At 47.8% G+C, this 19,316-nt stretch overlaps 2 protein-coding genes across 6 annotated transcripts in view; both read right to left on the bottom strand.

The window, feature by feature from the left end:
• Bcl2l11 (BCL2 like 11) overlaps positions 1 to 5,527 on the bottom strand; it is a 43,682-nt gene extending 38,155 nt beyond the window's left edge. For 2 of the 5 annotated variants that reach the window (XM_070013333.1, XM_070013338.1), the window contains exons 1-2: positions 5,309 to 5,527; positions 2,431 to 2,837 (exon numbers count right to left, since the gene is read on the bottom strand). In XM_070013333.1, the coding sequence (XP_069869434.1) occupies positions 2,431 to 2,824 (394 nt within the window). In that variant the 5' untranslated portion in view covers positions 2,825 to 2,837; positions 5,309 to 5,527. Of the gene's footprint in view, positions 1 to 2,430; positions 2,838 to 2,945; positions 3,180 to 3,663; positions 3,806 to 5,308 lie in introns of those variants that run through there. The other 3 variants (XM_070013337.1, XM_070013334.1, XM_070013336.1) reach the window with 3 other exon arrangements.
• Positions 5,528 to 8,501: 2,974 nt separating this feature from the next.
• Positions 8,502 to 19,316, bottom strand: part of Acoxl (acyl-CoA oxidase like) — a 366,861-nt gene continuing 356,046 nt past the window's right edge. The window contains 1 exon segment of the mRNA XM_070013290.1: positions 8,502 to 8,774. Coding sequence (XP_069869391.1) covers positions 8,502 to 8,774 — 273 coding nt within the window.

Raw genomic sequence — 19,316 nt, 5'->3', positions numbered from 1 at the left:
TGTTCCTACAATAAAGATAATATTCTTTCAACCTTTCTTCAGAAAAATCAGATATATGGAGTATAATACCTAACTGCTAGGCATCCTGACAAGCCTTTACTTCCCCATCAGAATAAAGATACAAGGACAAAACTTCAAGGCTCACTGTTCACTACCCAAGTAACTGAGCAGAAAGCTATTTTGTGGTTGAAGGAGCCCCTGGCAAAGCAGAACCTTTTTGTGACCTCACATTTGTGTTCCAACAGGGCAAGTCAATCAAAGACTTCTTAGTGACAAATTCATTTTGTAATAACTATCAAAAGCAACATTAAAGATCCTAATGGAGATGGCTGAATAAGGAATAGAACATTGATCAACTTAGAATTGTGGTCTTCAGACATTTAGCTAAGACTCTGAGGACAGCCAGGAAAAGTAGTTACTTAGTGACTACAAAAATTATACATTTAAATCATCAAGTTAATAACCTTGCATTTGACAGTCTTCTCATGGTCTGAATCTCTCCCAAACAAATGTCTAAAACCTCAGTCAAGAAAACTTACCTTAGTATGTTAACTTCAGACAAATTCATTAAAACTCATCATTTCATTCCATGTGTTCAACTCTAAGTTATCACATTAGTCTATGGAAGTGAACAGGGTAATTCCTCAGGATCCAATACTTTACTTAGCAGGTATAACTAATAACTTTAATAATGTAGATTGTGATCTTCAAAGCTCTGAATCGGTCATCTCATCTCAACTAACGGTGCTTACATTATTAATAAATTGCTAAATAATATATTCATATCAGCATTCATATCTATCTGTTTATTAGAAAATGCACTAATATAGCCAGTGTTCCCGGCTACCAAGAAAGGAGAAATAACTTCCATGCATTAGGCTCTCACCTCCAGAGACTATTCCATAGGCCAGCAGTGTGAAACTATAATAGCTTTCAAGGGGGTCCTTAAAATATACAGGTTTTAAATATACATACCATAAAGCTCTGTTAACTTGGCAAAAATATGGTAGGTTCACATCTACAGTGGCCAATTTCATGGGAAGCACCAAGAACTTGTAAGGCTAAAATGAGTTTGGGAGTAGCAGCACAGGCTGTAACTAAAGTAACAGTAATAATAAAATTTGCAGCTTCTTTCTATAAGGAGGAGCCCTACTAACATCTCCCAGTACAAGGCAGATGGATAGCCAATGTATATAGCTCATTGGTATTTGTCATTTTTGCTTGCGGTTTTCCAGGAGTATCCAAACTGACAAGGAACAACCCCTATAAAGTTCTTTCCATCTCTGTAACATGGGAATCAGTCTTCCTGATTTATTTCACAGAAGTTGGTGAAGGCACAGATCTATGGGTCCCACATTTACTAACAGATTTATCACTGTACTCTAGAATTCAGGTGCTTAGGCTGATGACTTTGGTTTTAGTGACCCTAGAGCACACTAGATGTGATCTAAATCTTGGAATTTAAACTAGATTTCCTAATTGATAACACAGCTAATCTCTTTCCATCTTATGTATATAGGGTAGGCTAATCTGGACAAATGCCAAAGGTGACTGGTGAATGATCAAAACATGAGTCCTTTCTATTAGCAGCACAGTTGAACCAACACAGACCCATTCTATTGCCAGGGTTACCAGAAATGTACATACTGAGGGGTCACAAGCCAGAGTCCCAGATTGTAATCAAACCTGCAGATGTTTCAATCTGACCTATCTAATGTTTAGAGATCTAAATTAGTTGTCAATGCTTAAATGTCCAGATACATGCCCTCAAAAATCTGCATTCCTGGACTATCTTGTAATAAAGGAATGCCTACAATCTCAGACCACATGCCCTCTGGCCACAATTAAGAACAAATGCTCTCCAAATTGCCCAGGACCCCTACTAGGTTCCTTTCCCAGTGAGTAAGCTCCCTCAATGATTTTACTGTGCGCATATCTGGGTATTCAAATTTGCCACTTCCTGAGTGGTGAAACCCAAAGGGAAACGTAGGTAAGAGCAAAACCAGTTCCTACTGCTTGTAGGAACTATTTCATTTTCCAAATGTCATCTCTACAAATAATTAACTTGTTCCATCTCTTTCTTCACACTCCCAGTTACATTACTAAGCTGTTTTCTGTAACTGTCCAGTCCCTTTCAAACACAATGCTGTTAACATGTAACACATAGGGGTTAATACAATTTGCCGTGAGAATATGCTTCACCTTGAAGGCCAGAGATTCAAGCTGATGCTGGATATTGATGCCATCTATACACTTCATGACTTTAAAAACAAACAATAAAAAACACCAAAAGCTTGAAAAAAATTTTTTGAACACATTCTCCATTCCCACCAGAACACAGCATAAATCACTGAAAGGATTGTAAAAGGCGGCTCTAAATGTTCCACATCGCCCTGAAACGTTCATGCATGTGCAGAGGCTACTGCTTACCCATTGCGCTGAGATAATGGTTGAAGGCCTGGCAGGGAGGACTTGGGGTTTGTGTTGATTTGTCACAACTCATGGGTGCCGGGCTCCTGTCTGTGTCAAAAGAGAAATACCCACTGGAGGATCGAGACAGCAGGGAAGATCTTCTCACAAAGATGAAAAGCGGGGATCTGGTAGCAAAAGGGCCAGGGCTGGCCGGTGGGGCCAGCGGGCCCTGAGGGCTGCCTTGGGGGCAGCGGTCCCCTTCGCCTTCGGGACTGCCTTCGGGATTACCTTGCTGCTCTGTCTGTAGGGAGGTAGGGGCCCCAGGCCTGAGCTGGGGAGGCCTCTCAGCAGGCTGCAACTGTCCACCTTCTCGGTCACACTCAGAACTTACATCGGAAGGTTGCTTTGCCATTTGGTCTTTTTTTCTGGAGGTAAAAGAAAAAGAAAAACTCTGTTTTATGTTCAGCAAAATAATTATAATCAATAGATAAACTTCGACCTATTCACTAAAAAGTGGAGGGAATCCCACATACTTTGTTAACAATCGCTCGAATATAAAAGCAAAAGTATGGAGAGATGGAACTAAACTTGGGACCACCAGAGAAAATAAGAGTTAAGAAACGCCAATTATTTTGCAGGGCTAGGGGTCTCCCGTGCACAAACATGCACACAAGGTTGCAGAGAAGCAGCTTGCTTGAAAAGTCTATTTGAATGTTCTTTTGCTCGGGACAGACTTGAATCAAATTAGAGATTCCCAGCGGGCTCTGATTTCCCGGGATCAGACTCTGCGCTGGAGTACAGCGCCGGGCGCAGATGAGGCGACTGCCTGCAGCTGGCCCCATTCCCCGCTTCGGCCCCATTGTTTGCCGAAAATGCTGAGGGCAGCAAGTCTGGGGAAGGTTTGGCAGCGGCCGTCAGTCGTAGTAAGTGCGTCACAATAGAGTTTGTAACTCAGCGAGCGCAGCTCCGCCCGATTCGGGCGCTTCTCCGCCCGCGGTGCCTCCCGCTCCCGCGCGCCGCACCGAACCCGACACAACTTCTCCAAGATGCAGCCTGTACTGTTAGATGCACACTCCCAAATCGGGGACCCCCCCCCTCCCGGAACCGTCCTCCGACACAGATAGTCCACAGATAGTTCTGCACGCACGGCGACACCGGTTCCTCACCGCGCGATTCTCTTACTAGAAACAACCCCCCTCCGCCCCCACCGCGCCGTCCCTCCCTTCGCCAGGCAATCACATCGAAACTCACGTCCGCCCCTTCCCTTCCGTGCGTTGCGTCCGGGCCCGGGCCCCGCGGCGACCGACCCGCGTTCTGCGCCGACCCGGCGCCCCCAGACCGTCACCACTCAGGCAGCGTGGGACACAAAGCGCAGCACCAGGCTTCAGAGCCCTCCGGGCAGCGCTGGGTGCACGCCTTCCCACCCGCCCGCCGCCACGCTCCGCCGGGCAGCCCAGGGCTTCGAGCGCCGCGCCTCTGGCCCGCGCTGCGCCGGCCGCCGCCGCCGCCGGGAACATCCTCCGCCTCCTCCCGCTCCTCCCCTCGCGCTCTGCGCCCGCCGCGGCCGGCACCGCCGGCCTCCCCGCGCAGCTGGCGCCCGGTGCCCGCGCTCCCAATTGGCCCGTGCGCGGTCGCTCGGTGCTGCAGCCAATGGGCAGCGGCGGCGGGGGCGGCGCCTACGGGTCAGGCAGCCAAAGGCGAGGCGATTGTTGACAAACTCGCCCTCCAGCTCCACTAGGGCTGAGGCGGCCACAACCTCCAGGCTGGGCTCTGGCTGTCCGCCCCGCCCCTGCGTTAGGGACACCGCGCGCGCTGCAGCAGTTCCCGCCGCCCCGGGCAAGATCACCTGGAGACAAAGCGAGACGGAAGAACTTCCCGGGACTAGATGGGCAGTCAACACACTGGTTCGGGTAGGTCGAGTTGCCGACCTCAACGGCTGCCCTAGCCACGGCTGCAGCATCCAGCCAACTGCTGCAACTTCATCCTAGGTCCCCAAGCGCCGCGGGTACGCACCAAATCGGAACGACCATCTCTGGTCACTAGCGCACACACCCAACTCTCGTTCCCCAGTGTCCCGCGGGCCCTGCACCATCAGTGCCAACCCCGGGGAAACACGTCCCCCGAAGGTACGGCGCCACCAGCCTGCACAGCAAACGAGTATCGGTGCGATCCAGCACTCGGGAGCCGCTAGGAGAGCCCAGCCCTGAGGACCGAGCTAGTTCTGCTGGTTGGTTGGTCCCCTGTGTGGCCTTAGTGGTCCGGAGAGGCCCTGAGTCCCTCGCGGCCAGTGGATCCTGTCTGGCTGACGTTGTCCGCAGGGCGCACACAGCGGGGGCTGGGCCTCCAGGCAGATCCGACAAAGCAACACCAGCAGCTAAACCTCGGCTTGCATGAGTCACGGGAAAAGACCAGCCTCGTCAGTTAAATCCCCACCGCAGTTCCGCAAACTCTCCGCAACGGGCTCATGCGCCCGAAGAGCCAAGCCGCCAAACCCTCAGGTACTGCGTGGCTACAAGTAGGGGATCGCCGGGCTGTCGGCGAAACTTCTCCTTTAGGCTCACGGGGCAAGTCCCCAGCACGGCGACGACAGCTCGCGCTCTCCCAGCCCGGCCAACAAGGCTTCATGACCCCCCCCGCTCCCCCGCCGGGTGCGAAATCCAGGCCCCAGTCGTACTTCGGTCAGGTGTCCTCGGCGGCCCACAGCCAGCCCTGGCCTAGAGTGGACCTGCCCAGGAGGGGACCCGCCTGCACCTATTGCGACTAGTGGGGCAAATACGCTCGATTCTGCCTGCACGTGCGAGGGAAGCGGGCGGGGGATGGAGCGGCTCGAGCTCCGGCGCCTGTGCCGGTCTTCCTGCGGTCCCAAGCCGGTGCTCCGGAATTCGGAGGTGTTTACCTTGCGTTTCTCAGTCCGGGAGTCAGAGTCAGACATTGGGGGAACGAGGGCCCAGGGGGGGGGAAAGACGCCGAGGCGGTGGCCACAGGAGCTGGACGAGCCGAGCAGCCCGAGACGGTGCTGTCTGCAGAGGAGCAACGATCGCGGAGCGGCTGCAAGAACCGGCGGCGGCGGGCAGCGGCAGGTCAGGGCGTTGGGCTCCTGACGAGCTGTCGACCCGGCGGCTGCGCGGAGCGAAGTGAAACCCGCGGGGCGCTGCAGTCCTGCTCAGACAGGCGGCCCCGCGCCGGCGACCAATCACCTGGAGCTCCGCCCCTTGGAGTTCCCGCCCCGGCGGGCTGGCAGCTAAGCACCGCCCCCACAGAGCAGGGGCCGCGGGCTCCTGCAGGCTGGGACAGGTAAAGGCGGGGGTGGTCCCGACGGGTTCCCTGCGTTGCGCACCGCCCACCCCGGCGTGTTTACCCGAGTGACTCGGCTTGCTGGCAGCTGCGGCTGCCCATCCCCCCTACCCCAAAGTGTTCCCCCTGTCGTCGGCGGACGCAGCGGCAAGAACTGGGAGGGCACCCCGGGAAACACTGCGCCCGCTGGGCACGGTCGCCGGAGGAGAGCTCCGGGAGGCCGCCTCTAGCGTTTGCTGCGCGGACTAGCCCCGCTTCGAGCTGTGCTGGGTCGCTCTTCGAAAACGGCGCAGGGCAAAGTTGGGCACCGAGTCTCTGAGCGTGCTCGCCTAAGAGTCCCAGGCGTCGGGTGGGACCCAGATCCGCGAGACGCTCGCTGTCCTCCCCGCGCCCCGTGGCCGGACTCGGACGTCGCTTCCGGTCACCCCACGCGCCATCGTCGGATTTATTTTTCTCCAGAGTTTAGCCTGGGGGAGAGACAACCCCCCCCCGCCCCTGGGAGGGGGAAAGGTCAGTCAAGAAAAGCACAAACAGCAGCAGCCCACAGCCGCTCCCACGCAACTCAGGTGCGGGGCGCGAAGCAACTGTACGCCCGTCAAATAAGGAAATGAGGGGGGGAGGGAGAGAAGGAGGGAAGGAGAGTGGGAGGGAGGGAGAGGACCCAAAAGAAACGATACTGAACAAACATCAGAAAAAGAAAAGGCACCCAAGAGAGCCTCGGTCTCCCGTAGAGAAGGTGGTGCGTGAGCTGGGCTGGGCCCGCGGGGACCGGCCAGATTCGGTCCTTCGGTGGGCTGGAGTTGGTGCCGGCGAAGCGGCGCAGTTCGGGCCGCGCTGGGGCAGCCGTCTGGAGGTCACGGTATCCCCCACCCTTCCTCCCTTTGCCACCCCAGCCTCGTTTTCGAGTCTTCACGCTTCCCTCTCCCCGGGAGACCACACTCGATCTCTTCTGTGGGTCTGCACCCCGGTCCTCCCGCCGAACAGGTGTCCCTGGCCCCGTGCCTGGCCCTTCCTGCCAGTCCTTTGCGCGCCTCGGTTTCTCGCCCTCCGGGGTGGACGGGAGCGCGGCGGGGAGTGGGAGGATGGGTCAGGAAACGGAACATCTTGCCTTCTGCGACGCCGAGCTTGAAGAACACTCAATGGAGGAGCTACTCCAATCTGCACCTCGATCAGGACGTGGAAGGGGCCTCCAAGTAGAGGAGCGAGTGGGGAGGCCTTGCTGCGGCCCGGGCGCCGTGGGCATGGTTCCGTGTGTAGAAGCCCTTCTAATGTCGGCGTGACCCAGCACCACCCCAGATTAATCTCCGGTGCGTCCCGAGCGGGGCGAAGGACCGGCTAGAGGAAGCACGCCGGTCCGGCCCGGGGAGTTCGTAGCAAGAGGGAAAGGTCGAGGGCGTGCACATCGCGAACAGAATGGACTCTAAGAAGCCGAGACCTGTCCTAACCGCGGGAATCGCTGCCTCGGCGGTGGCTCCCGTCGAGCTTTGTGCCTCTGCAGCTCCGCGTCGGGGGTGGGGGTAGGCAACGCAACCTGCTGCGCCCGCGGGGAGAGAGCCCCAAGGGTGAGCCGTCAGCCACCCTGGGTCCTACCCGGTGCCATCTCGGGCGTCGGGCGACGCGGAACACGACCCGCAAAAGAACCACGCCGCCAAGTCGCGTGGTCCGTGCGTCGCCTCGCCCTGGCGACCCGGTAAATACTTAGGCGTCGGGGAAAGCAAGGAGCTCCTGATTAGGGTTTAACAAAGAAGCCTGCCCGGAGGCGGTGGTTCTCGTTAACTCGGACGAGCTGGGGTCCTTCCACCCGACGCGCATCAGGCGGCTTGGAGCCCTTGTCCGGCCCTTTCCCCGCGGTGTGTGCGGGAATCCCTCCAGGCGTGAAGGGCATCGTGGGAAAGGCCGGTGGGCTGTGGCTCACCGATCCTGGATATCGCTCTCGCTGCACGACAGTAATCCCTCCCTGCCACCGGCCGGCGTGTGGAGGGAGGAAAGCGAGGAGGACTCGGACTGAGCGGACAGGGGACATGCACGCACCGCGGGCGCCGCCTGTGGGGTCTTTCCAAGTTTCGAAACCAGTTCATTCGGCAGTGGATCCCCCAAACCCGCCTCCTCAGCACTCCAGGCTGCGGGCGCGCCGCCCTTTCAGCTCATTGCTTTATTCAGCTTCATGACTGCGCCCTTCTACGGGACAGATTGAACTTTTACGCGGGGCTAGTGTGTGTGGAGGGGGGGCGGGGGACTGATCTGGGATCAGGAAGCCGTCCACCGGGGGTGGGGGGTGCCGGGGGGAGGAACCAGCTGGACTCCTTTCTCGACCGAAAGCACAACTCCAGCCCCCGCCCCCTCTCCTCGGGTGCGTTTCTGCGCGGAGCCCAGCCGCGGCCGGTGCCACTCGCCCAAGCCAACTTTTGCCGGTGCGTGGGGCGATGGGATGTGTCCCCCCTCTTCTTTTGCCTGAGGGTGTTTGATTTTTTTGTGTTTTGATTTTTTTTCTTTTAACTTTGCACCGCCGTTTTTCAAAATTACGGGGAATGTGAGTCACCGAGGACAGCAAATCCTCGAGGCCGGCACCGGGCGGTGGAGGTGGGGGCGGGGAGCTCCTGAGGGTCTGGGGCGGAGGGAGGGGGAGCGAGAAGGAGAGGAGCTCCCGGGGACAGGAAGGAAGAACTCCCCAGGAAGCGGCCGCCGGGGCTCCCTGGCCCAGCCGCCGCCGTGCGCCTTCACCAGCCCCGGGTTGGGACCTCGGCTTCACGATCAAACTGCCTGCGGGCAGGGGCCCCGCACGAGCCAGCCTGGCCTCAGCCCCAGCTCCCGGGGCTAGCGGGGCCAGCTTCCTGGCAGCTCCAAAGGGGCCGGTTCACACCACGCCACGCGGGGTACTGCCTGGCCTGCGGCGCGGGGCGCGGGCCTGGAGGGCGAGCGGCTGGCTCCGCGGGCGCGGGATAGAGGGCCCAGGAGGCCTGCGGGTCGGGGATTCCCGCTGTCGGCGCTTGGAGGTCGGCGAGTGGAATGTTCAAGGCAGACCCCACCCTCAGGGCATCATTCTTCACCGACGCGCACGGGTGCAGCCACTGCCAAGCAAGACACAAAGGGCCAAGGGTCTGATGACGCGCGCTCTCCCTGAGACCCGCGGCTTTCTGCACACCCGCACGCAGCTGAGCACTCAGGAGGCGCGGAAACCAACCCTTCCCTGGGACGCAGAAGGCCAGAAGCAATTGGCTATGAATAACCCTCGGAACACTATTTATCTCCTGAATTTCGAACTGTCCCCTAGCAGGCCAGACATCTAGGCGTTTTCCGTAAAAGGGTGGAGGTGGCGACTTACTCGCCAGAGCCCCAAGTCTAAGAACTAAGCTCTTCCGCCCTTCCCCCCCTCCACTCCCTCTTTCTCTTCTCCCTCGAGGTTCCCTTCCTTTCCTCCTCTGGAGTGGCTAGGGCGCCACCTTCCGGAGCGCAGGGGCAACTGAATAGAAGAACCTCACCGCAGGTAAGCCTGTTCCCAGCCTTCCCAGCTAAGAAAGGGCCACAGAAAGGATTGTGGAATCTGCAGAAAGGACAGAGGACCAAGGTTTGGCATTCTTGGACACTCTGAGCACTTTTCAGCTACACTCCAGAGACCTGCAGTAAAGCAACACAATGTTGTTCAGGCAGTCACTGGCAGCCATGGAGAAGACAGACATCCCTGGTTCAAGAGAGGGGGATTTACGGGTCAGTGATTTTGAGAAGCTACACTGGGCATATTGTTTCATTTTCCACAATTTTCGTGCCCGAGCATTATTTTCACATCGAGAGAAGAGAAAAATCATAGATTATTTTCTGTATCTGAATAATTGCAGAGGGATGGCTTTTCCCTTCTCCTAACCAATTCTGTACTGTACTCATCATTTTCAACTTCTCAGCAAGTAGTAAATTCCTTTCACATCCCAAATCACAGTAAGCACAAGTTTTTTGGTGTATATAATTTTGAACTCATCATTTCCACTACCCCCAACTTTGTCCTCCTGGATGGTAGAACTCTGAGTAGCACTGAAGTTAACAGCACACACTTTCCTTCTGTGGCATTCTAAAATGCTATCTGAAGTGTTCAAAGGAGCTCACAGAATGCAGATGGGAGTGGAGGTGGAGGAGGGGAAGAGCATGAATTATAAAAGCCCAATTATGTATCTTTCTTGAAAATGTCCTCAATTACATCAGTAATTTCTAATGAAAAGCCTCATTCTTCACACATTGTGGTTAAGCACCATCAAATCAGTACTGAAAAGACTTTGATCATATTTGCAAGATGCGCAGATGAACTTTCACTGACCAAGATTTCAAAGTTCATAATTAATACTCTTGACAAATCCCTGACTAATCTGTCAACTTTCAATGTCTTTAACCACAAGGTTCAAAATCATGAGATGGTGTACACAGCCTCTGAACTTTCCACATAATGTCACATAATTATTCAAAATACATTTCCCTTTGAGTCTGCATTACATAACTTTTGTCACTTTAAATGAAAGTGTGTGGAAAAAAGTAAGGGCTTCATGTGTTTAGTGCTAAATATAGAATTAAGGACCAGAGGTACAAATCATAGGAGACAGATTTCTGACAGTTTTTTTGGTATTAGGATTTGAACTCAGGATCTCACACTCCATTGATGCTCTATCACTCAAACTAAGACCTCAGCCTTGCTTTTTTGCTAGTCACTTTATAAGGGAGTCTGTCAGACTTCTCTGCCCAGGTTGGCTTCAAACTGCAATCTTCCAGATACTGACCTCCTGAGAAATGAATGATTATAAGCCTGTCACCAGCACCAGTCATAAGAAAAGATTACAAAAGGAAGAGAAAAGAGGGCTGGGAATGTGGCTTAGTGGTAGAGTGCTTGTCTAGCATGCATGAAGCCCTTGGTTCGATTCCTTAGTAACACATAAGCAGAAAAGGCCAAAGTGCACTGTGGTTCAAGTGGTAGAGCACTAGCCTTGAGCAAAAGAAGCTCAGGGACAGTGCCCAGGCCTTGAGTTCAAGCCCTACGACTGGCAAAGTAAAAAAGAGAGAAAGGAAGGAAGGAAAGAAAAAAAGAAAAGAAAGAAAATCCAGTGGCAGGTGAACAGAAGGTTTCTTCACTTGTGGCCCTTTCATTGATGCTAGAAAGGAACAGTGAATTGATGGGAAGACTAAGTGAGGTGACCATACTGTCAAGATTGTTTCTTAATGTAAACTTCTGGAGACTGTAATACTCCTTCCTATATTCTTCACAGATTGTGATAGGAACCTACAAAGGATTAATGTTTAGATAGAAGGATCAAGCCTCATTTCTGTTACACTGGATGTTTGGCTGTCACTTTAGGCACTCACTTATTATGTCTCTGCCTGTCAGGATGATAGGTACCAAAGTCCCACTGTATATCATAACCCAGGCTGGACTTGGCAGGTTTAAGGGTATACACTGCAAATACAGGTTTCCTACTTCAGGAAGTTGTTGAGTTTTAAAGACTTCTGGAAATAGGATCTTAATACAAAAGATATTTGACTAGTTAATATAGCAATGTTACAGGTTGTCACAGAAAAAAAAAATTAAAGGCCTGGCTTTGAACTGCAGTTCCCAAATCTCACCTGCCTACGTTGTTAGGATTGCAGGCATGAACCACTGGCGGCCGTCTTGATTCTTAACATTTGCACATGTCAGATTGTTATGCCAGCCTTTGCTTCTGATCCGTCGAGTCAGGGTCTGTACTCTTCATTTTCCCTCCCAGATAGCCAGGTAAAGGCAACAAGGTACTGAAGGAAGCCACAGGCCTCCATTGCCTAGGCAGCCTGCTTGCATCTGGTGTAACTTCCTAACAAGGCCAAGAAGCAACATATGGCACTCTGCATACCTATCTAAGCCAGGTTGGTATTTTCTGTATACCTACTGTGTGTCAGATGGCAGAGGAAGCCTTTACATTCTCTGACTCACTGGTCCTTACTACAGATACCACTCTAGTTTATAGGCAAACCAAGGTTTAAAGAAATAGAGCACCTTTGTTGAAATCACAAATCTGAAAAAATGCCTCCATCATCAAAACAAGTGAGTGACCTTGGATGCTTGCCTTCCATCAGAATGTCCAGATGTCTATCCATGCTAGCTCAAGTTTCCCAAGAGGGTCATGGGGTCTAGGAATGATGTTGCCCCTAGAGGAAGATGCCAAGAAGGTTGGCTTCAGAGGTAGCTGGCTGTACAAAAGGGCCAGCTGGAGGGTCTGGAAACTTCCTGCAGTAGGCCAAGGCTTCAGCTCTCCAGAAAATAGGTTCATCCTGGAGAGACCTGGAGATAATGATGTTCAAAGCACACTAGGTACTCTTTCTGGGAATGGGAGAGACACATGCACCACAAGAAAGTTGGCAGTCTTCTGCACAGCTCTATAGACCCTTCCTGCCCCTCCAGCCACCACCCTAAATCATCAAACACAATCCAAATCCCTTCCAATGTGCACCAAGCTGACTGACAAATCATGACCAGTGAAATGCCTATGGCCAAGTAATTAACCTGTATCTCTTCCTACTTCCTGCAAAGACTTCTAGGCTCACTGAATGCCAAAGGCCGTGGTCTTATTTGTCTCATAGTCAATTGCCTCTCTTGAAGAATAACGTGCATTTCATTCAGATAATATTCTTTATGGGGTTAGAGTGGTAGGTCTTTGATAGCTAATTGTCATCTTCATCCCTATTATTTGACTGATAGTCAACATAAACATAAACATAGCTTTGTCCTGGTGCTAGGGGTTCATGTCTGTAATCCTAGCTACTCAAGAGGGTGAGATCTGAAGATTATGGTTCAAAGCTACCCCGAAGAGGAAAGTCTGTGAGACTCTTCTCTCTATTCAACCAGCAAAGAGCCAGAAGTGGAGGTGTGGCCCCAGGGTAGTGAAAAAGGGACAATGCTCTGGCTATCTGCTCAAGCCCCAGTACTGTCGCATGCGCTTCCACACACACACACACACACACACACACACACACACACACACACACACACACACACACACACACACGGAAAAGAAGAAAAAGAAAAACAGAATAAACACTCACCTGAGACATAATCTCACACTGGATACTATGATTCTTTTTCTTCAGTTACTCTCCACACACGGGAGCAGGGGCAATTTCTGTTTTCTCTGATAATTGGCCAGTTCCTTGAGGCAGGGTCAAGCCTCAGTTTCCTAGATCTCCTGGTCCCAAGAATACATGCACCCTTCTGGTTTCCTCTAAAGCCAAGTCATATTGGCATAAAACAAAATTCTGCAGTTATAATTAATAATCAAGATTTTAGCTTAATAATTTCTCTGCATCTATTTAATTAATATTTTATGTTGACTAGCTCTTAGTTTGATAAAAGATATTTAACATAATCTGAGATGTTAGAATGAAGAAATTTTCCTCCTAGCCAAACAATATCACTTTTATTTTTTTTTTATATTTTATTTTATTTGAGAACATACCTTTATTGAGCCTAACTAGAAAGTTTAATTTGAGGAGAGACAGATTTACCTTCAAAATGTTCTTCTTAGTGCAATCATTTGTTTGCCTGATGAATATACCACTCAACTACTTATTAAGTATTATAGAAAATGTCCATTCAGTGAAAGAGTGGAGTGTTGAACCTTAACACTGTCCTTATCTCTAAGAAGTAAGAATGAAGTAAGGCTGGCATATATTGACTACATATATTCTTGTTATTACTCTGTGGTGTGTATGTATATGTATTAGTACCGGGACTTAAACTCAGGGCTTCCTGCTCTTAACTTTTTCACTCATATAGCTGGTGCTCTACCATTTGAACCATGCCTCCACTTTGCATTTTACTGGCTAACTGAAGATAAAGTCTCCTGGACTTTTATTCTCTGGCTGGATTTGAACCTGGATTCTCCAGGATTCCACCTTCTAAATATATAGGAACACAAGCATTACAACTTATTGATTTTTTTCCCCTAGGGATGGGACCCAGAACCTGACACATGCTAGGCAAGCATTCTACCACTGAACTATACTCCCATCCCTATTTTTCTTATTATCATATGTTCTCCAATTAATAATGAATACAAAATTCTTTACAATGCCAATTCCTTTACAAAGTTTGCTTAATCATCATTAAATAAAGCAAGAATGCTGACACAGAGGCATTCTTTTTAACCACTTAGTAAGAACTCTGACACTTTTTCTCTGTGCCACTGATTCATAAGAGGAAAGTTTAAAAAGAAGACAAGGGTACATCACTTTCCCTCTAGAATACAGGAAACCATAGAAAAGTTTTGGCAATGGAATTAAAATAACCACAGTGCCTCTCTTGGTAGCATTTTCTATAGACAAATGCATTTACGTGAAACAAGAAAGAATATTCAATTAGGTGGTTATAATAATGCTGCAATATTAGTGTCACACCTTTTTCATACAAAAGGATATGGCTGTTTAATCAACTGATCGCTTAGCCTGATAAGTATATACCCAAGAGAGTGATTTTCAATCAAGAATTTTCTTCAAAAGCAGAAGCACCATAAACTTCCAGAACTAAGTAAGTCATCCGGTGGGTGTCTGCAGGGTAAATACTCTTGACAGCCCCCTGCAGATAACCAAATTGTGCATGTTCAACTCCCACATATAAAATGGCATAGTGGGCCTGGGAAGGTGGGTCAGTGGTTGAGTGCTTACCTTGCATGCATGAGGCCCTGGATTCGATTCCTCAGTACCACATAAGCAGAAAAAAGCCCGAAATGGCCCTGTGGCTTGTGGCTCACTAGCCTTGAGCTGAAGAGCTGAGGGATAGCGCCCAGGCCCAGAGTTCAGGCCCCAAGACCAACCAAAAAAAAAAAAAAAAAAAGAAAAAGAAAAAGAAAATGGCATAGTATTTGCTTATAACATCCTCTCCTGTGTCTTACACTATATCAAAATTACTTACTGTACCTAATACAATCTAAATGCTGTGCAAATAATTGCTATTTAGGGAATTATTGCTTAGGAAATCATAGCAAGCGAAAAACTCATTTATTTAGTACAGACATGTTTTTTTTTTTAGTACAGACATGTTGTTTTTGTACAATACTTTTATTTGCCACTGATCAAACCTGTGGATAAAGAACTTGAGCTAAGGAGGCTGAATCCAAAGTTATCATAAAGAAGGTCTGTCTTGCAAGTTTTAACTTCATGGGCCCAAATGATATCACTAGCAATTTGGAAGGGCTCCTACTTCTACTCAGGATATGTAAGGAATCAAGAAAACTTCACTTTCACAGTAACAAGCAGATGAATCTGGACAAAATTAAAATGATCCATTTAATGAGGTTACTGAAGAAAGCACAGTTTATACTTTATGGCAGCTCTGATGAAGTAATTTTGGAGAGAAATGTCTTTGCAGGTAAGAAGAAGGCCATAGTTTCACATATGAGGGTTTAGGTTGGTAGATGAAAGTGTAACCCTATTAAGGCGGGGAGAGAATTTAAAAGGATGAGAAAAAATGGCCAGATGGACTGGCCATGTGTTTGACCCATCAATATTTACCATAATCCAGAATTTTGTCATGTACGCATTAGCTATGGGGTCTGGAAAACAAAGGAAATGTGCAGAGTTCTATCTGTACTTGGAAGCTATGCTGGAGTTGAACTCAAAGGCACTGCCACAATAGTCCAGCATCCTTCCAACTCAACTGCCGACGGAATCAAAGGGCAGCATGGAGGTAGGACAGGCTAAGCACAGTGAATGCCATCTAATTACAGCAGACCCTGCTGAACCCTAATAATCATATGAAGAAAGGGAAGCACAAGAATTAGAATCTGTTATACACAATATCTGAAGTACATCAGAACATTCTAAACACCCTACAAAGAAGAAGACATGTTACTCAAAATCTAGAGATAGCACAGTCAGTAAAGGCAGACTTCCAAATGCTCCCTTATGGGAATTAGCAGACAAAGATTATTAGCAGACAATTATTATAAATGTATTTAGGAATTTACAAGGAAAAAATGGGTCTAGTGAGCTACAATGGGATATTTCATGAGATAAATGTAACCTCTAAGCGAGAATCAAAGGAATATTTGAACAAAAATTTACATAGTACATTATACGTACATTTAGAAAACAGCATCAAGGAAGATAAAACCTCTTGTGAGAGCCTGGCGCTGGTGGCTCACGCCTGTAATCCTAGCTACTCAGGAGGCTGAGATCTGAGGATCACGGTTCAAAGCCAGCCCGGGCAGGAGAGACGGCGAGACTCCTATCTCCAATAAACCATCAGAAAACCAGAAGTGGCGCTGTAGCTCAAGTGGTAGAGCGCTCGCCTTGAGCTGAAGAGCTGAGGGACAGCGCCCAGGCCCAGAGTTCAAGCCCCACGACCGACCAAAAAAAAAAAAAAAAAAAAACCTCTTATGTCCCTATCTTGGAGTTCATTCTGCTTAGCATCATCTTATATGGTCATATGTACATAGCTTTTGACCTTTTCTGCTTGTCTCAGACATATACTAGTTATTGCAAATAAGGGAAACCATGGGACCTATGTTTCTTTGGGCCTGGCTTACTTCACTTAATATGTTTTTCCAAGTCTTTCCATTTCCTAACAAATGGGGTGATGTCATTCTTTCTGATGGAGGCACAGAATTCCATCATATACATACACACACACACACACACACACACACAAACATATGCATATATATATATATATATATATATATATATATATATATATATCACATTTTCTTGATCCTTTCATCTACTGAGGGGCATCTGGGTTGGGTCCATATCTTAGCTGTGGGAAACATAGTTGTGCTGGTAGCTGTAGTATACCCTTGTTTGTAATCATTTGGGTAAATGCCCAAAAGTGAATGATTGCTGGGTCATAGTGGAGATCTTTATGTATAGTCTTTTGTGGAACCTCCATACTGCTTTCCAAAGTGGTTGAACAAGTTTACACTCCCACCAACAATGCAGTAGGGTTCCCTTTTGGCCACATCCCCTCCAGCATCTCTTGTTATTAGATTTCTTGATTATCTCCCCCCATGGTATAACCCCTGTTTTCATTGTATTTAATTCTGGTGCCCTGCATCTTGTGTATATATATATATATATTTCTAATTGTTTTTGGGAGGAAGGAAATAACAAAATGTTGAAACAGGTTGACCCATTGTAACAATGAGATGTACAAGACACCATATTGGGGAAGTGGATAGGGAAGGGATGGTAGGGGAAAAACAAAGGAGGGGGTAACAATGCTCGATAGGAAATATACTCATTAACTTACACATGTAACTGTAACTGCTCTGTACAGTATTTTTACAATGAAAATATATTAAAAATTAAAAAAGGAATATTTGAGATAAAAAATTAGCCATGGCTTTAACAGCAGGATGAGTATTGTCAAGTAAAAATGAACAATCTTGAAAACAAACACGTCAGCAGAAATTACCCCAAATGAACAAAGAAGAAAATACAAAACTTCAGTGCCCTGTTGTATTACACAGGCAATCATATATATGCTATTGTAATCCCAGAAGTTTCCATGAATGAAATATAAACTATTTGGAAATATAATGGCTAAAATGTCTATAAGTTTGAGATTATAAATTTAATATCATACCTGTACATGTAAGAAGTTCAATGAATAGCAAGCAGATAAATATCTTAATAGTTCGACCTAAGCACATGTAGTAGAATCTCAAAAGCGTAAAAACTTGTAACATTAGTCATAATGTCAATCTACATAAAAAAGAATAATCACAGCTGAATTCTTATCAGATGCATAACAAGACAATATAACAATAACTTTAAAATTCTATATCCAAAGAAACTATGTTTTAAAAATTAAGCTGAAAAATAAAAGTTAAGAGTTAAACCAAGATTTCGGTTTAATATAAAAAGAACCAGCAAAAGTATTTTGGCTTCAGAGGTTGTAATGCTATTTAGAAACTCTCAAAGTCAAAGCAAATACCCTGAAAACATTACAGGAAGGAATAGGTGAAACTCTAGGGCTCCTTCGCACAGGCTGAAATTTTCTTAATAGAGTCCCAGAAACACAACAAATTAAAGAAAGGTTGGACAAATGGGATTGCATGAAACTGCAGAGCTTCTGCATGGCAAAGGACATAGCTAGCAAGATCAGCCCATGAATTGGGAGATCTTCACTAGCCATATATACCCAGAACTCAAAAAATTAAATCCCCCAACAACAAATCCTCAAAGAAACACCTACCCAATAAATAAGTGGCTAAAGACTTAAAGAGAAAGCCGGGCTCTGGTAGCTCACACCTTTAATCCTAGCTACTCAGGAGGCTGAGATCTGAGAATCTTGGTTCAAAGCTAGCCCGAGCAGGAAAGTCTGTGAGACCCTTATCTCCAATAAACCACTAGAAAATCGGAAGTGATGCTGTGGCTCAAGTGGTAGAGCGCTCCCCTTGAACTGAAAAGTGCAAGGACACGCCCAAGCCCAGAGTTCAAGCCCCACGACCGACAAAAAAAAAAACAGACTTAAAGAGAAACTTCTCTGAAGAGGAAAGAAGGATGGCCAATAGACAACATGAAGAAACGCTCAACCTCTCTAGCCATAAAAGAAATGCAAATCAAAACAACATTGAGATTCCACCTCACCCCAGTTAGAATGGCTATAATCAAGAACTCTAATAACAACAGAACTCTAATAACAACAGATGCTGGAGGGAATGTGGCCAAAAGGGAACCCTACTTCATTGTTGTTCAACCATTTGGAAAGCAGTATGGAACTTTCTCAAAAGACTTCACATAGAGCTCCTCTATGACCCCAAATCCCACTTTTGGGCATTTACCCAAATGATTACAAACAAGGGTATACTAAAGCTACCAACACAACTATGTTTCTCACAGCATTATTTACCCTAGCTAAGATATGGAACCAACCCAGATGCCCCTCAGTAGATGAATGGATCAAGAAAATGTGGTATACATATAAATACAATGGAATACTATGTCTCCATCACAAAGAATGACACTGCCCCATTTGTTAGGAAATGGAAAGACTTGGAAAAAATTATGTTAAGTGAAGTAAGCCAGACCCAAAGAAACATAGGTCCCATGGTTTCCCTTATTTACAATAAATAGTATATGTCTAGGACAAGCAGAAAAGGTCAAAAGCTATGTACATATGACCATATAAGGTGATGTTAACCGAAATGAACCTCAAGACAGGGACACAAGTGTTTTTTTTCTTTCTTACTATTGTTTTTTTATATATTATGTGGGTTTTTTTTTGTTTCTTTTATATGTTCTTTCCCCATGATATAACCCTTGTTTTCACTGTATTTGATTCAGGTGCCCTGCATCTTGTATATACACTTTTCTAATTTGGGGAGGGGAAGGGAAAAAACAAAATGCTTAAATAGGGATACAGGTTGACTCATTGTAACCATGAGATGTACAAGACACTATGTTGAAAACAAACTTTACAACTTGTGGCGGGGAGGGAAGAGTTGGGGAGGTTGGGAGGGAATGTATTGCGTGGACAAAACAAAAGAGGTGGTAATAATGCTCCATAGGAATTGTACTCATTACCTTACTCATGTAACTGTAACTCCTCTGTACACTATTTTTACAATAAAAATGTATTAAAAAAAAGAAACCTCTGACAACTTTAT

This window comes from Dipodomys merriami, unplaced genomic scaffold (assembly GCF_024711535.1).
Source record: "Dipodomys merriami isolate MVZ:Mamm:240054 unplaced genomic scaffold, mDipMer1.0.p SCAF_90, whole genome shotgun sequence".
NCBI lineage: Eukaryota > Metazoa > Chordata > Mammalia > Rodentia > Heteromyidae > Dipodomys > Dipodomys merriami.
The sequence above is the reverse complement of the archived record's forward strand: the minus strand, read 5'-3'. Positions and strand labels throughout refer to the sequence as shown.